This window comes from Castanea sativa, chromosome 1, assembly GCF_040712315.1.
Source record: "Castanea sativa cultivar Marrone di Chiusa Pesio chromosome 1, ASM4071231v1".
NCBI lineage: Eukaryota > Viridiplantae > Streptophyta > Magnoliopsida > Fagales > Fagaceae > Castanea > Castanea sativa.
The window spans coordinates 67,427,945-67,445,731 of NC_134013.1; the positions used below are offsets into that span (position 1 = coordinate 67,427,945).

Sequence of the window (17,787 nt, forward strand, 5' to 3'; positions counted from 1 at the left end):
TATAATCTAACAATAAATTTGTCAAAATTCACATTTAATAAAAAGATATTAAGTGGTGTTAAAACTGTGTTCGAAAGATTTTAACCCTTTCAACACTAAAAAGAAAGAAAAACATTTAGAGAAGTGAAGAGAAGAATCTACAAAAGTGAGAATCAAGCCTAGAAAGATATGAGTCTAAAATTGTGAAACAAACAAAATTAACAAGATGTAATTTAGATGCAATAGCTTACATTAAGTACTTTGGGTTTCTCGATCAAATATATTAAAGTATTCTTGAATGACAAATAAAAAAATGTTATGTTCGTAATATTTTTCATAATAAATCATAGGTTGTTAATCGTTATTGGTTGAACTATTTTTGCCCCACTAATACACAACTTGTAACAATTTATCATTTATGATTTGTTACGAAAGTATTGTTGAACATAATATTTCTCTCAATTAAAATACACTTATATGTTTGTATTTAATGTATTGCACCAAAAAAATTGTACAAAAGTTTAATCCATTAATAACAAATCCAAAGCCATATGAGAAAAGAGTATTAAAAAAAAATGCTATGTCCACAATATTTTCTCAACAAATCTTATATGGCAGGTTGTTACAAGTTGTTATTGTTAAGGTAAAAAAGTAATTTCAGTGATAAGTTCAAATTTAAACCAATAACAACTAATCATTTATAATTTGTGGTAAAAATATTGTTGATGTAGCCTATGTCTTAAAAAAATAGGAGTGTTAATAATAATTGACCCTTTTAAACCATAGAAAACTGACCCAACTCGTTGTTTTAACCAATCATCATTCGAGCTGACCCCGTTTTTCAAGGGTTCAAATTGTTTTCACCCATATTCATGTTTATCGCTGAATTTAAAATGGATAAGCGGAATTCGAATTCAGTTTTATCAAATCTTAAAATAAAATTCTTTAAAAAATAATACTCTATATGTAACGTTTCCTAAATAAACTTCAAAAACTTAAATAAATAAACCTGTTTTTAAGTACAAAATAAATCAACTTTCTTCCATTAAAAAAATTAAACTGTTAAAAAAATTTCTTGCAAAAAAATTATAAAAATAAATGAACTCTTTTTTTTTTTTTTTTTAGAATCACATAGATAAATAAACTCTTTTTTTTGAGAAACTAAATAAATAAATAAACCTAAACACTCGCTAAAAACCTAGGCGTGGAAATGGACCGTTCGATAGTGACGGCCCAAAAAGAAAAAAGCGCCTAGTCACCACCGCTTGAAAATGAAACCAGCCTCTCTTTTTACCACGATATTTTCATTTCCCAGGCCCGAGATTTTCCTCTCTCTCTCTCTCTCTCTCTCTGTAAAACCATTTTATATTCCTTTCTCTCTCTAGAATTGGATTCCATTCCACTATCCTCTGGAAAAAAAAAAAAATGGCCTTGAGAATCGCTTCCAAAGGTTAAAGCTTTGCAAAACCCTAGCCCTGGTATATATCTTTCTTTTCTCTGCTTATGTTTATTTTGCTTTTCTATAAATATATTATCTTTTTTTTTTTTTTGGTTTAAGGTGTTTTTTTTTTTAAAAATCAAATATTAGTGTTCAGCTTTTTGTTCAAGAAACCCCAAATTCAATTATAGAATGTTCTGATTTACAAGTGGATTCTGTTTGTTTTTCATTTGGCCTTTTGTTTTTTTCAAGTTGGTGGAGTTTGGTTTTCCCAAGAAATCTATTTTCCTGGAAATATTGAAGTTCAGCTTTTTCGTCAAAAAAAAAAAAAATCCCCAAAACCCCAAATAATGTTCTGAGTTACATGTGGGTTTTTTTTGATTTTTCAGTTGGTGGAGTTTAGTTTTCCTGAGAATTTTTTTTCCCGGAAATGGGAACGGTTGAGACCAAGTCTAAAACCCTATTAGCTGAACCAGCTAAACCTCAAGTCCCTAAAGAGAAAGACTTTGAATTGGGTATTGATGGTTCGGCCGGTTCTGTGGCCGGTTCAGAGGGGGCACAAGAAAATGGGAATAGGGTTTCTGTAAATGGAAAGGAGGGTTTGGATGGTGATTTGGGAGCTGGGTTTGTTGAGGGAGTTAAGAATCCGGTAGTTGGGATCGAGAATTCGGTAGAGGAGGGTTTGGGAGGCCGAGATTTTGATGTTTTGGGTGGAGGGGAGAAAGGTGGGCTTGAGGATTGTGAGATGAAGGGAGTAACTTCTTTGTTGAAAATGAGAGAAAGTGTGAAGGTAGTTGAGGTTCAAGATGGTGGTGAGAGTGAGAGTGAGAGTGTGAGTTTCAAAAAGTTGGAAACTTTAGGTGTTGAGGGAATGGCCAGCGGTGGTGATGGGGTGTCCTGTGTCGTAGATATTGGTGGGGGAGTGTCGAATAAAGGTGTGGAAGAGAGGGGGCATTTGGGAGAGGAATTTGGGGTTAAGGATAATGGTGGTGGTTTGAGCGAAAATGGGCAAGTCCCAGATGGGGAAATTGGGATTGTTGAGGTTCCAATTGAGGATATGGTCGTGAACAATGAGATGGAAGAAGAGGAGGGTGTGGTTGATGAAGGGCATGAGTTTTCTGTGGGTGATTTTGTGTGGGGCAAGATTAGGAGTCACCCTTGGTGGCCAGGCCAGGTATATGATCCTTCAGATGCTTCAGATTATGCAGCGAAGCTGAAGGTGAAAGACCGGTTGCTTGTGGCATACTTTGGAGATGGCACGTTTGCTTGGTGCCAACCCTCTCAGTTGAAGCCTTTTGAGGAGAATTTTGAAGAGATGTCACGGCAGAGTAACTCAAGGACCTTTGTTTATGCTGTGCATAAGGCTGTAGATGAGATTAGTAGGCTTTTAGAGCTAGAGATGACTTGTTCTTGTGTAACAAAAGAGGACGGAGATGGACTTGATAGACCATTGGCAGTGAATGCTGGAATCAAGGATGGAGTTCATGTGCCAGAAGGTAGAATTGGGAAGCTTTCAAACATTATGACGGAACCAGTGGACCTTCTTGGTGAAGTGAAACAAATTGCGCAGACTATTTCCTTTCCCAGCACACTTGGGCTTTGGGTGTTAAAGAGCCGGCTGGCAGCTTTTTATCGTGCAAAGGGGGGTTATCCCTTGCCTTTGTTTCATGAACTGCAACCAATTCCCGGCCTTGAAGATGATTTGAATTATGGGGCAGCAGGCATAAGTAATACAGTGGAAGTCCCAATCCAAGGGCCATTTGCTGAAGAGTGGCTTTCTTCACCACTAAGTCCTAAATTTGGACAAACTGGTCAAACCACGTTGCAGAGGTGCCTAGGGAATTCAGATGATAGACTGCATCAAAGAAGGAAGCAAAAAAGTATTGCTGAAATTATGGAAGGGAACAACGATGTTACTGCAAAAGGCAAGGATGGAGATGTGGCTGAAGAAGAGACAACCTCAGGCAAATTGGCAACATCATCTGCGAGGAAGAAAAGGAAAGGCATTGATGAAACTGAAGCTCATCTAGGCAATGAGGCAACTTCTGTAACAAGGACTAAGAGAAAGGCAAGGATGTTGGGGTCTCCATTAAGTACTAATAGCAAAGTTTCTAGTGTAAAAAATGATGGCATTGGTGGCAAGGAAGAAACGAAGAAGAGCTCTTCGTCTAGAAGAAGCAAGAAGAATGTAGATGTCAGCATTGAAAATGATGGTGTTGGGGCCAAAGATCTATCTGATGATGAACCTGTATCAACAAAAAGGAAGCTGAACAGTGGTAAAGTTCAAACAACTGATGGTGAGGCCAAAGGAAAAATTGAGAAGGGCTCTTTGTCAAGGGAAAGGAAGAAGAGTAAGTACTTGTCCCCTCCCTTCACAAGTCTCATTGGGGTGCAAAAGAAGAAAGACATAGAAGCAGAGTCCCTTTCTAATGAAGCTCAATTAGGGGAGCAGATTACCACTGCTGCTGGCCACCTTGCTGCGTCCCCTCCAATTCTGAAGCGTAGCCGTGACAAATTGCAGAAGAAAATCTCCCCAGAACTTGGGCTGGGGCATGAGCCATCTAATATCTCAAGTCCTCAAACACCAAAACAAGATTCAATCCCAGTCATTGATCCGATGAAAGTTAAGGCACCCGCTAATCAAGTGCTTACTCAAGTTCGCTATGCTGCTCTTAATCCTACAATGGACAAAAAATCCCTTGAAATGATGGGCAACTTTATGTCCATACTCAGAAGTTCAGTCTATCGTGATGGATCAAATTACAAAGCGTACAACAAGCGTCAAACTGGTAGAAAGAGAAAGAATATAGACACTGAGCCTGGGTCATTGGGTAAAGACCAAAATCATACTGACCACAAATCACCTGGACATGGATTCAAGCGGAGGAAGATCAATAAGAACAAGGAACTGGAGTCAAATCAGGCTAAACCAAAGAAATCTGCTGAAATACCAGACGCAAAGCTTAAAAAGCCTAAGTCAAAGCAAGCTGCTGGAAAATCCAATATGAAGACCAGTGTTAAGGAGAATGAGGGGGAAGCTTCTGCTGTAGCAGCGCTTTTTGCGACATTTGGACCAGGATCATGTTTGCCCACTAAAGCTGATCTCCTCAAAATTTATGGTAAGTTTGGCTCGCTAAATGAAGCGGAAACAGATATGTTTTACAACAGTTTCTGTGCTCGGATTGCCTTTATTAGGAGCTCTGATGCAGAAGAAGCCTTAAATCAGTCACTACAAAGTAACCCTTTTAAATCTGCATATGTCACTTTCCGACTCCTATATCCCAAACCTGGATCAAAGACTCGTGAAATAAGAGAGATCCCACCTCCGAACGCTGTTTCTGTACCCAGTGTCCAAGGCAAGACGCAAGAGAAGTCTTCTGATTCACAGCCATTACATCTTGACTACCTGAAGCAGAAACTTGAGATGATGAACTCAATGCTGGAAAACTCCGGTGGTAAGGTGTCGCCCGATACGAAAGGCAAATTGGAGAGTGAAATTAAAGGCCTATTGGAGAAGTTAAGCACTGAGCCAGGATCTTCCTCATCTTAGATCAGAGAAAATGAGAAACTGAGCAATTTGGTTCCACACACAGACAGTTTTACAGCATATAGCTATGATCCAAGTCTAGGTTTAGAAATGTATTATGTTACTTTCTTTTGCGGATGCTTGCAGAGGATGTAAGAGTTAATTCTCTCACTGTTGTTTCTGTGAGTAGGAATTAACTTGATATAGGTGGGTTGGTCTTATTAGCATTTAAGTAAACTAGTTGCATATGCTCATCAGTATAGAGATTATCACCTTTTAGTCCTTTTTCTATCTTAGTTTATAATTGATCTTCAGAATTAATGGCAACAGCTAGCTACATGGTTTCAAGATTTAAAAAATACGTGATCTTGAGCTTATTCAAATCTGAAAATTTCCGAGTTAAAAATTATGGCCAGAAGCTATTCCAGCAATCTTTCTTAATAGCAGTGTGGTGATTTTTGTTCCAAGTGCCAATCCATGTATATTCTAATCTTTGTGGATTTAGAGAAATGGCCTAATTAGGAGAACGTAAAATTTGTAAAGTTGGGCTACTTGTTTTGCCCAAAGATTGAATTCAGTCTCTTTCCAGTTAGTATGACAAGTTTTTTTTTTATAGTTAGTTTCATAAGTCTTTTTGTTTTTGTTTTGTTTTGTTTTTTGTTTTTTCAATTATTGTAACTCAGGGAATTTTGTAGGGGCTCAAGTGGCTAATTTCTTATAACGTATCAGTTTAGGCTTTCATCAGAGCCAAGTGGAAACTAAAGGAAATGTTTTTTTTTTTTTTAAAGTACTAAGGGTTCAACTATAAGCACCTTTAGAAGTAATACTTGATCTTGAAATGCATGTTTTCACCTACAAAAATGAAAAAGAAAACACAAATGCATCTTTCAGCTTTTTTTTGGAAGTCATTGACAGAAGCATCTTTGGATATCTTACGTCAATGATGCAGTGTCCTTGTAGTTGTCCTGGCCCCTAAATGTCAAATTATAACTAGTTCCGGTCACTGATAACTGGTTTGTTGAGACAACTAAGAATCTGATCTGGTTCATTAGGCAACATAACTTCCTTATTTTTTTGGGACAAATTTAAGTAACACACCTGATCATTCCGGATTGTTGACATATAATCCAACTTACATAAAATATGACACTCAATTGACATCTGGAAGGCCTACATAAATCCACAACCTTTTGACCTTATACCAAACGGAAGGTGTAATTTAAAATAATTATCTATCCACATCACAAAGAACACATCACATAATCCATAAAAGCTGAAATCACAGAAATCAAGGTTAAGAGAGCTCCAAAAAGGAGTCTGCAAATGAAGGGGAAGACCATATAGAAAAACAAACCAAACAAAGACCATACAGAAAAAACAAAGTTTCTCTATGTATGCAAAATCTCCACAATGTGCAGTTCTCACAAGTGTTTACCATAGTTAATTATTCAGCTGTTAGAAGCCTATTAACAGAATGAAAAAATGAAAGCACATTTCAGGGAGAATCAGTCATCAACAGGGTCCTGAGGAGCTTCATCAGCACTGCGTTTGATTGTGATGACAGGGCATTCAGCATGCTTCACACAGAATTCACTTACAGTTCCTACAAAAACCCTGCAGAGGAGCACATAAAAGGAATGGTCTTAGTTTTTGAAATGTTCTTTAGTATGTCAAGGTATAGCAGAATATCTCAACAAGCATATCTAGGAATTATTAAAGCATGGATTATAGATTTATGTTTAAAGAAATGGGAAAAGAGAACTTGAGTTTTATATTCCTTGTGTTAGTAGACATGTCTGCATATAAGAATATCAATCAGTGTGGAAACCAGATATGTCCATAAACAAAAGCACCAAAATCATACCTCTGAAAAGGGCCAAGACCCCGACTTCCCACAACCAGAAGATCGGGTTGGACTCTCTTCACCTCATGGCAGATTACTTCTTTGGGATCACCTCTCTTGATCCATGCCTCACAAGAAACCTACATTGTGGTTAAATATTACTTGATCTGATATAAATGTAGAACACTAACATGAACACACTCATAACTGCAATTACTTCCAAGTTTCCCTCTGTGAGAGAGAGAAATTCAAAACAAATGTACATTTGTACCCCAATTTCATGACATCTAGTAACAAAATACGCAAGCAGGTGAAGCCCTTTTGCCCGATCCCTGTCCGTCAAGCTTTTAAAATCTTCAGGTGACGCATAAATACTATCCATGTCATCAAAACCTAGCAGGAGAAAGTTATAGCACACTGTCATTAGCGAGTGGTTTTCTTCACATATACAGAACACAATTGCAAATTCATATCAACATATGGGATAAAATAAGTAGCCTTACATACCATGCATGAAGTTAATTTTACTATTGAAGAATCAAATTTGTTTTACACAAAGACAAAAGGATTTTTTTTTTCCTTACTTAGGCATTCAATGGAGAAATAAAGAGAAATCAGTAAAGATCTTTATTTGATTTTTATGGTCCCTTTTTTTCCCAAAAAAAATCATTTGAGTTTTAATGACTTGAATAAAGGATATGACAAGATACAAAGAATCCTGGAAAAGAAAGGAGTTCCTCCACAGTAAATGAATGTGATTGCAGATATATATATATATAATGGAGCTATCACTAGCTTATATTGGAAGTATCACAAGTGAGTTTCCTGTAACAATATGTTTTTATTAAGAATGAACATTAAGTCCTTATTTCTTTGCATTGGTTATGGACAGCTTACTAGATTGATTGAGGATGGCATCCTTTGGTGTATGCTTTATTGTGGATGATATCATGTTATTCAATGAATCTTAAAGCCAGAGTTAACTCCAAGTTGGAAGTTTCAAAGGATACTTCAGTATCATGTTGATACTTTTGGTATTTTGGAACAAAAACATTCATAAGAAAGGGGAATGAGGAGAGTGTGGCTCATAGAATTAATGCAGGGTGGATGAAGCAAATAGGTGCATCAGGACTATTTCATGACCATAGAATATCTGTAAGGAAGATAAGATAATGAATTAAGTCATTTGTTCGAAGGCTTAATCATGCCTCACGTGAACGAAAGCCGGTTAATTTTAAGAGTGATTTAGTTCAAGTTGACTAAGTGAAGAGAGTTAGAGGAAGTCCTAAACAAAAATAGGTATAGATGCAATGAAGGTGGATGTGTTAAATGGGGAGGCAACATATTTTAGATGAACAGAATGACAGAAAAGGATTCATGTGCCCAACCCACAACGATCATCCCTATGATAGTCCATTGAAACCAATTCAACACCACCTAATTAGTTTTTGGTTTGAGCATCTCCTATCAATGTAACACAGAAATTGAACTGAAAATAACAAACATGACCTACACCTACCTTTTTAGAAGACAACCTATGCATGATCATGTACTTGGTAACAAAAAAATGGAAAACCCCACATAAAAAAAAGTCACAATTTACAACATTTGAATCTCTATCTTGAAATATTAGAAAAACTAAACAGGTAAAGTTGTTCTTAATTCAATGAAAACAATATATATCGAAATCAATTTTTTGACATTCAAAAACTAATTCCCTTAAAATTGATATAGTAAACTCCAAAAAAAAAAACAACAAAAGGGTCAAAAGGGTGGGTTTGAATTGGTAAAGTTACCATCTTCATCGGGGACTTGGACATGAAGGAAGAGAAGCTTGAAAGCAGAGGTGTTGTAGCGAACGATCTTCTGGATCGTCCAATCAAAAGCTCCTCTGCTGCTTATGGAAGCGTGTGGGTACCCTTTGATTGTCGACTCGCTCACTCCCATCAATATCCGAGTCACGGAACCGTCCTCTATCTCCATGTCCAACTCGCTCTCGAAATCAATCAGAATTTGCTGTCTCTCTGTTTTTGGCTTTGTGTAGATATTTGAGGCTGAGAGGGAGGGATAGGTTGCGCGTTGTGCACTGCGGCGTAATTTAGTGCAACTACCTCTAAGATTGCTAAAGTGGACCGCGTAGTGACACACCACGAAAGCTACAGTATTTTAAAATGAGGTGTCAGTCCCTTCACTCGTGCAATTTGGTAGAAGAACCTAGAAGAAGTGGCGGGGTGTCACCGTGTCACTTGTACTTTTTACATTTGTTTGTTGTCCGATTGATACATGTTTTTAGGGTTAGGTTAACAAATCTGTTTTTGAAAAAAATTTAATTAGAACATTTTTGTGTCCAAGAAGGGGTGTGAGATTAAATTTTCCTTTTTAGTCATATTAATTAGTATTTTTTTTTAATAAAAAAAGAGCATATTTTTCAATAATATTCTTGATATTTTGTTCATACAATATTTCTAGAATAATTTTTTTTTACTAAACTACATTTATAGTCCTTAAAGTACATTTTTAATAATATTCTTAATATTTTAAAACTTTCATTTTAATCTTTTGTATTTGATTTCTTTTTCATTTATTCCGTATTATCTTTGTGTTTTTTTTTTTTTTTTAAAATTCCTCATTAGTAGGTGCTAACACTATCACAAACTCTAACCTTGTTTTTATATCTCTCTCCTATTAAAAGATAAAAAACTAAAAAATCAAGGAAAAAGAAGATCTAAAAGCTAAGGGCCTATTTGGTAATTTTTTTCTAGTAACGTTGTTTGTATTTTTTGGAAATACGTGTGGGTGAAAAAGTGTATGAAAATACGTATAATGTTATTTAAATACTGAAAACTGTTGCTCAAAATACCTTACCAAACGGGTCGTTTTGTAAAAATTAAAGCCTAACTTTTACTCTTTTTTTTTTAACTTTTACATTTTTTTTTTCTTTTCATGTATCAACTTTTAGAATTTCTATTTTAAAACCTTCCCTTCTTTCTATAGAACAGGCACATAAACAAAGCCATCAGCAACTTTGTCTTAATCCTAGAATGAGTAAAGATCAGATGAACCAAACATAGAGACAACATCAACCATGAGTCTAGAAAGACATAACAGACCAAAACTTTGACACATGTTTGAGAAAAATAGAGAAAAAAGTGAAGGACCTTCAACAAATCAAACATAACCTCTATGTGAATTAACATTTGCTTCATCCATTACCAATGTGTTGCATGGTGAGCACCTTATCCGCACCTTGTCAAAAAACCAATTGGATAGGTAGAATAATGGCATCCTGTACACAATTTCTTACTATACCTTAATTAAACCAGTTGTCTATCAAAGCTTCTGTGGTGAGAAAAAAAAAAATCCTTGGTTGGAATGGACAATAATGATAGACAAATTAAATTAGCATATTTTTGTATAGGGAAATGACCAATGCAATATATTTTCATCCACAAATAGAAGTTTGGCGCTATATGCTAAGCCAGAGTATTTAATTTGTCACATTTCATACTCTCATTTGACAACTGGAAATATCATACTGCCTTTTCAAATCCTCTCTCATCAGCACCTTATAGGCCTTATGCAGCATTAGAGTGTACTCATGACCTTATTTAAAGTATGCAGTCACAAAGAATATTGTGATCTTAGAGCATCCGTAGCAAATGTTTCAAATGTGCCAAATGCCAAATATTTGACACATTTGGCACACCAAACACAAAAACGAAGCTTTATCAGATATTCTAAATCTAAAAAATTATGACACATTGCTACAGTACCGTCTCAAATATGAGACAGTACGGACAACAATTGCAAAATGGGATATTATTATTTTATTACGTTTTTCTGTCTCCTCTTCCACTGATATCTCTCTCTCCATCGACTCTATCTCATTTCTTCTCTCTCTGTCGCTCTCTATCTCTCCCCTCTCCTCCCTGCTCAAGAAAGTTGCTCAAGATCACTCTCAAGAAAGTTGCCGCCGATCTCTTCGCCTCACTTTCTAGTCCTTGTCGCCAATCTCGCCAGTCCTCGCCGTTGATCTCGCCGCCTCATTCTCCACAGCTCACCACCGATCTCGCCGCCTCATGCTCCAGCTCTCGCCACCGACATCCACAGCCCTCATCGTCGACCTTCAAATCTCTCTTAATCGAGTTGTGGGTGTGAGATTTGGGATGAGTTTCGACGTGGGTTTTAGGTCGGCATTTTGGATCGACGTTGTGTGGGTTGTGGGTCGGTTGGGCTGGGGTTTTAGGCCGATCATTGGTTGAGTTTGGTTGGTTGGTTAAGTTTGGGTCGGCGTTTTTTCATCTCTGGTTTGTTGGTTGGTTGAGTTTTTTTTTCCCCTCTTTTTTTTTTGAGGTTTTTGGATTTGGAATTTGCTAGTGTTGTTGGTGTTGTTGCTATTGATGTTGTTGGTTTGTTGCTGTTGTTGATCGGTGTTGATGTTGTTGCTATTGCTGTTGCTGTTGCTGATGATAATATGGAGGAGATAATATATTATTGGCGTAAATACACTTTTAGTCCCTACATTTTGGCCCTATTTCTATTTTGGTCCCTACATTTTTATTTTACCACTTTTAGTCCCTAATCCAATTAACGCGTGTTATTTTAGTCCCTACCGTCACCCAACTAACAGAAATTGCTGATGTGGCTAATGGAGGGATTAAAATATTAATTAAAATTCACCGTGGCTCCTGTCACCCATGCCACATGGGTTTCCCACCCCATTTATGTCACACGTGACCCCTATGTGACCACCACTACAACCACCTGTGGCGCGTGTGAACCCCCAAATCAGTCCACCTTCTCTTTCTGTGAATCCCCAAGCCAAATCAGTCCACCTCTCTCTCGATCTGAGATAGCCATCAAACCACCATAGCAGACAAACAAACCACCATCACAGACAAACAAACCATCATCCATCATCGTAGACAAACAAACCCAGAAATATATATACCTAAACCCATTTTTCTTGGAATAGCAGAGAAGAGAAAAGTAGTGAGATCTCTATCTCTGTGAAACCAAACACACAGGTATTAGCTTTCTCTTTATGTATGTCTTTATATATAGCTAGCTTTATATTATGTGTAGGGGCCACAATGTCCAATTTGTATATTCGTTGTTGGGTTTTGACTTTATTATGTTTGTTTAGTAACTTTTGACTGTTTGTTGGTCCTTGTCTGAGCATGTGTTTCTTTGTGGCTTCCAATGTGGTCCCTGTTTTCCTCTGTTGAAGATAATGACTGATTCTGTGTGTGATGTATACTGAATTAGTGGGCCAAAATGCTGAGTCATTATTAAAGTAATTTTATGATATATAATGTTAACATGTGTTTGTTTGTGGATTACTATGCATGTGTCTATTTTTTATGACATTGTTGTTTACTATGTTTCTGTTTGTGCTTTCCAAACAATGTTGGAGATAATGTGCATTACCATATTATATATAATTCGAAACAGCTGAGGTGGATTGTGGAATGATGAGTACTGATTTGGCAAATAATTAATGTGTGATATTTTGTTAACGAATGAGTGCTCTTTTGGAATGTAGTCAATAGTATTTAAATGGTTTATATGTGTTTTGCATGCAGCATGTGTGAGCTATTTAGCTTGTCTGTGCATCATGGCGGGTATTTCACTGATAACCCTAGAAAATATGTGGGAGGTATAGTGGATATAGTGGATAATTGTGACCCTGATAGGTGGTCGAAGACAGAGATTGAAGGTATATGCAGGGAATTTGGATACACCTCTGTGAGTTGGTTTTGGTATAAAATGCCTGGTAATGAGATGGACTTGGTTTGTGGGGTTCCTTATTTTGAGAGGCTGTATGTACATATGCCTAGAGGGTTGCAAGAGAGGGTTTATGGCTGGATGCAGGCCAATAATTGGTTTGGATGCCTGCCACTTAAAGACTAAGTCAGGTGGGCAATTAATCACAGCAGTTGCTAGAGACCCTAATGAAGAGTACTTCCCACTTGCATATGCTGTAGTGGAGGCTGAAACTAAAGACTCCTGGACTTGGTTCATAAATTTGCTACTTGCAGACATTGGTCAGAACAGAAGGTGGACATTTATATCAGACCAGTAGAAGGTATGTATCTTTATTACCATATCTATATGCATTACCATATTGGATGTATAGAGTTACTAACACCATAATTGTTGTTGTTGTACTGGCAGGGGTTAGTGCAGACCTTCATTGATAATTGGCCACAATATGAGCATAGAATCTGCTGCAGACACTTCTACAATAATCTCAGGAAGATAGATGAACTGAAGGGAATTGATGAGGATGCACACAATTGGTTGCTAGATCATTCAACCACCATATGGGCCAGACACATGTTTAGTCAGCATGGGTTGAGTGATATAGTACTGAACAGCATGTGTGAGAATTTTAACAGTAGAATTTTGAAGTTTAGATCCAAGCCTATAATTACTATGGTATGAATCTAAGCCTTTGAGTAACAGTTAGTCAGATACATTGTTTGATTAACAGTTTGTGTGTGCTTGCAGTTGGAGTCCATCAGGTTATATCTTATGACCAGGTTTCAAGAGAATAGACAAAAGATCATGAGAGTGGAATCAGAGATATGCCCTAAAGTGCTTAAGAGGTTGCATAGAGAAAAGACTGCAAGCAGCAAGTGGCTTGCTTGTTGGGCAGGTGATACACAGTTTGAGGTTAAAAATGGACTGCAAAGCTTCACTGTGGACTTGGCCAAAGGACATTGTAGTTGCAGGAAATGGGATACAATCAGTTTCTAGCATATTCTTCAATAGGCAAGATGCTGAGCAGTATGTGCACAGTTGTTTTCATGTATCCACATATAAGGCCTGTTATGAGCTAGTAATTGCACCTATCAATGGGTAGAACATGTGGAGGCCCAATGGTGTCCAACCTGTTCAGCCTCCTATCAAAAGAAGGCCACCTGGCAGGCCCAAGAAGAAGAGAGCAAGGAGCCTAAGTGAACCACAAGTAGGAGAGCCGGTATCTCCAAACAAAGGTAGGGCCCGTGGTAAAATAGGACACAATAAAAGAAGTTGCAAGGGCGAGATCAAGGAAACTCTTCCCTACCAGTGCACCACAAACAATCCGAAGGCACCTAATAAGGTAACATTCTACCATATCCGTCAAGAAAATGTGTGAGAGTTTTTACATATTTAATGTGGATTTTTTGTTTGCAGCACTGCCAGAATGTTAAACTCTTCCAACATCAATCAGCCAACAGGACAAGCTCAAGCTCAACCAAGCTTAGCCACCCCATTTACACCACCTCAGCCATTTGTATCATCCCAATCCAGCATGCACAACTTCACTCCTGGTGCAGTGACTTAGCCATGGACAAGCTCTCCCAGTCCATTTCCATCATTCCAGTCCAACATGCACAGCTTCACTCCTTGTGCATTTCCTTAGTCCAGGCCAAATGCACCATACCAAACTAGCATGCACTTCTCATCCAGCCCAAGTGCAGCATACCAATACACCATGCACAGCACTGCCACACCTTTTCCACCACCCCAATCCAGTCCAAGTGCACACCAGACCAGCATGCACTTCTCATCCACCCCAAGTGCACCATTCCAGACCAGCATGCACTTCTCATCCAGCCCAAGTGCAGCATACCAATACACCATGCACAACTCTGCCACACCTTTTCCACCACCCCAGTCTAGTCCAAGTGCACACCAGACCCCCACAAGATCATCCAATCCAGTTTAGGCCAACTCCAATCCAATTGCACCACCCAATTTAGGCAGCAGACCAACTCCAGGACTGAGGAGGAAAAGGATGGTTACATCAGAGACCCTAAATGCTTCCAAGAATGCATCTAGATACATGGGGGCTATCAAGAATGCTGGGAGTCAGTCATCAAGGCATGCTCCAAAGAAAAAATGAATAGGATATTGTGTTTTATATCTTTTGATGAATGGCTTGTGTTTTGTATAATTATAGCCAAGCCTTTATTTTGTATAATTGGTATTAGTTAAACAATGCCCTGCTGTTTGGGTTAAGATTGGCAGTTGAACAATGCCCTTTTGTTTTGTAAACATACTTTTGCTTTTTTTAATGATAACTATGAAGATGTTTGGGCTAAGTTTGGCAGTATGTTGGAATATGTTATCTGTTAATACCAGTTTTATTTGTTGCATGCACTTGGCAGTATATTAAGTAGTGCTTTATTGGAATATGTTATCTATCAACAGACTATGTTACACACCAATACCAATCCTTCTATTTCCAATCCACACATCCACACATTGAATGAGAAAGGTATTCATTTATTTCTCAACAGAAAGAGTACAAAATAAGCAGCAGGTGTGTCATTGCTAATAACTAATCCTACCAAAACAGAGCACACTGCCAACCCTCTACACATAAACACTACAGCCCTACATGCACTACCAACCACAGCAACCCTACCTAAGCAAACATAGAACTACAAATATCATCATTAACAATGTCACAACTACAACTAAAAACTTCTCTCTCTTCTTGCAGTGTGCAAGCTCAGCCTCAAGTTGGATGATCCTTTGCCTTTGTTGTGGGATAAGCACCTTACCACGTTCACATATCTCATCATCACGCCATTGGAAAAACCTACACTTTCGCCCCACCTGAAACACAAATAATGCTCAGAAAAATGAAAATCCATAAAACCATTGTAGTAACAAATTGAAACAACATACTGAAATTAACTAAAACCCACTCAAACAATTTACTGAAATTGACATACCCAGTAGTTTGGACAACCATAGAACCTTCTGCCAGGGTTGTCTGCTGTCCACGCCACAACTAGGACAGGTTTTTTATTACAGTAGCACATCATTTGCGCTCTCCTCCTCATGCTGGAACTTGTCGAAGAGCATGCTTCCATTGGGCTTCAAAGATTGTTTGTTTTGATCGTGGTTTGGGGAGATAAGGCTTACCTGTGTGGGTGGAGGTCCAAGCTCGATTTTTGATTTGGGAGTTTAGGGTTTCTAGTACTGATTTGGGGAATTTTGGGTTTTTGGTACTGATGTTGTTGTAGTGAGGGTCACGTGGGGGTCACGTGTGACATAAATGGGGCGGGAAACCCATGTGGCATGGGTGACAGGAGCCACGGTGGATTTTAATTAATATTTTAATCCCTCTGTTAGCCACGTCAGTAATTTCTGTTAGTTGGGTGACGATAGGGACTAAAATAACACGCGTTAATTGGATTAGGGACTAAAAGTGGTAAAATGAAAATGTAGGGACCAAAATAGAAATAGGCCCAAAATGTAGGGACTAAAAGTGCATTTACGCCTATATTATTTTAATGTGTAATAAAATATTATTTTAATGTATGAAATTGAATGATAAAATATCTGATAAATGAGATATTGTAAAATGATGTGGTAAAATAATAAAGTAGGTTTTTGGTGTGTCAAAATGACATTTTTTATAGAACATTTGCTATGGATGCTCTAATAATTTGATGGACCAAGTAGAGGGTTTGAAAAGAGATAATTATTCTGTCAACGGAAAATGGGTACGGTTCTATCTACAGATAGTCTAACTAGAGAATGAGAAAAGAAGTTGAAAGGAAATGACCTATTGGCCATGGTTTTGAAACCCGGACCGTTCATTGAACCATAAAAGAGAGAGGTTCAAGGTTTTTGAGGTCGAACTGAGGTTAAACCGGGGTCGAACTGTGATGATGTCATAATTAATTTAATAATTAATTAAAGCCTAAAGATATTAAATTTATAAAACTAGCAAAATTGACTAATATATCTATATATGTGAGGGAAATTTAATGATTTTCAAGCATATATTTAATAATTAATGTTAATAAAATAAAATAATAAATATGAAAACATTAAAATTTATGATTAATTTTTGAAGTAAAGTTGAATATTTTTGAAGGATTTTAATTATAATTTTTTTTTATTCCTTGTAAGAGATGGATAATTTAATTAAGTAGAATAAAATTGTGTTAAGTTGTTTTTATATATATAAAAAATAAAAATTTCTAAGGGGTTGGACTGCATGGTTCTTGCCACTGGTTCGTGCGGTCCAACCCCAGTTTTAGGGGTTCATGGAATTAACAAAAAATTCGGTTCTTTATGTTTAAAAAACCAGTTTCATCTTGGTTCCCAGTTTTCACGGTCCGACCTCCCAATTTAATCCGGGTCTGAAAACAGTGCTCTTGGCCAGCAATATCTGGGTGATACTTCTTTTTCAAGCCCACTCTTCAAAGTTTTTTATTCTTTCTCTATGTTTCCAAAGAATGTGTTAAATATATTATTAACAACGTGATGTGTTATACCATGTTTTATATGCTAGAGCTAGTGGATGCGGAAGGGGAAGCATAAAATAGGAACACCGAGAACATGAGGGTTACGTGGTTCAGCCTTGTCGGCCTACATCCACGGAGAAATCCCTTAAGGGCTACATTTTTATTGTGTAAGAGTGTAATACAATAACCTGTGTTACAATAAACCCTAACATAAGTATATATAGACGACTAAACCCTAGACTACTTGTATAAGCAGGAGTGGGCTTGAGCCTATTACATTGGGCTTATATGTCTAATATGTCTAATATATCTCTAACAGATTGAAGGAAGAGAGTGGATGGTAAATGTTGCATGTAAAGAGAAACAATTAAAAAATTCAAGAAAAATAAATGATATTTTAATAAAATGTAGCTTAAAATCAGTGGTGGCTCCTGAAAATTTTTCCAGGGTGGTCCTTTAGAAACTTAAAGTAAACAATTTAATAAAAAGAGAACTTTATATATTGATAACAAAAAAAATATTTGTCTATAATATTTTGGGTAGGAGATGAATCTTGGGTACATGATTTCGTATAAAATATTTGTCCATTATAGTAGCAAAAAAATAAACAATAAAGTATAAGTTCAATTGAAATATTATTTCTTGATATAATAAAAATACTAATTATTATTATGTCAATAGCACGACTCTATTAACAATTTAAACCAACATGTATTTTTGTTGTTTAATTGTTTCATTATTT

General features: G+C 37.1%; 2 protein-coding genes across 3 annotated transcripts; one reads left to right on the plus strand and one right to left on the minus strand.

The window, feature by feature from the left end:
- Positions 1 to 1,279: 1,279 nt before the first annotated feature.
- On the plus strand, positions 1,280 to 5,226 carry LOC142606390 (PWWP domain-containing protein 6-like). Its single transcript, XM_075777753.1, has 2 exons — positions 1,280 to 1,457; positions 1,807 to 5,226. Exon 2 carries the CDS (start codon positions 1,848 to 1,850, stop codon positions 4,965 to 4,967), a length of 3,120 nt encoding a protein of 1,039 aa, XP_075633868.1. The 5' UTR covers positions 1,280 to 1,457; positions 1,807 to 1,847; the 3' UTR covers positions 4,968 to 5,226.
- Positions 5,227 to 6,314: 1,088 nt separating this feature from the next.
- Positions 6,315 to 8,940, minus strand: LOC142622202 (universal stress protein A-like protein). Of its 2 annotated transcripts, none has more exons than XM_075795642.1 (4): positions 8,583 to 8,940; positions 7,058 to 7,179; positions 6,808 to 6,926; positions 6,315 to 6,557 (listed from the first exon to the last, which is right to left on the minus strand). In XM_075795642.1, the coding sequence occupies exons 1-4, from the start codon at positions 8,767 to 8,769 to the stop codon at positions 6,449 to 6,451; spliced, it is 537 nt and encodes a 178-aa protein (XP_075651757.1). In that variant the 5' UTR covers positions 8,770 to 8,940; the 3' UTR covers positions 6,315 to 6,448. The 2 variants fall into 2 exon arrangements, with proteins under 2 accessions (XP_075651757.1, XP_075651758.1); XM_075795643.1 differs by having other exon boundaries at positions 7,004 to 7,179; positions 8,583 to 8,883.
- Positions 8,941 to 17,787: the final 8,847 nt, after the last annotated feature.

Coding starts and splice junctions, on each gene's coding strand:
- LOC142606390 (XM_075777753.1), top strand. CDS start 1,848: ATGGGAACGGTTGAGACCAAGTCTAAAACCCTATTAGCTGAACCAGCT.
- LOC142622202 (XM_075795643.1), bottom strand. CDS start 8,769: ATGGAGATAGAGGACGGTTCCGTGACTCGGATATTGATGGGAGTGAGC. Junction 7,180..8,582: donor CCAAGTCCCCGATGAAGATG/GTAACTTTACCA, acceptor TTCTCCTGCTAG/GTTTTGATGACATGGATAGT. Junction 6,927..7,003: donor TCACAGAGGGAAACTTGGAA/GTAATTGCAGTT, acceptor ACCACAATGTAG/GTTTCTTGTGAGGCATGGAT.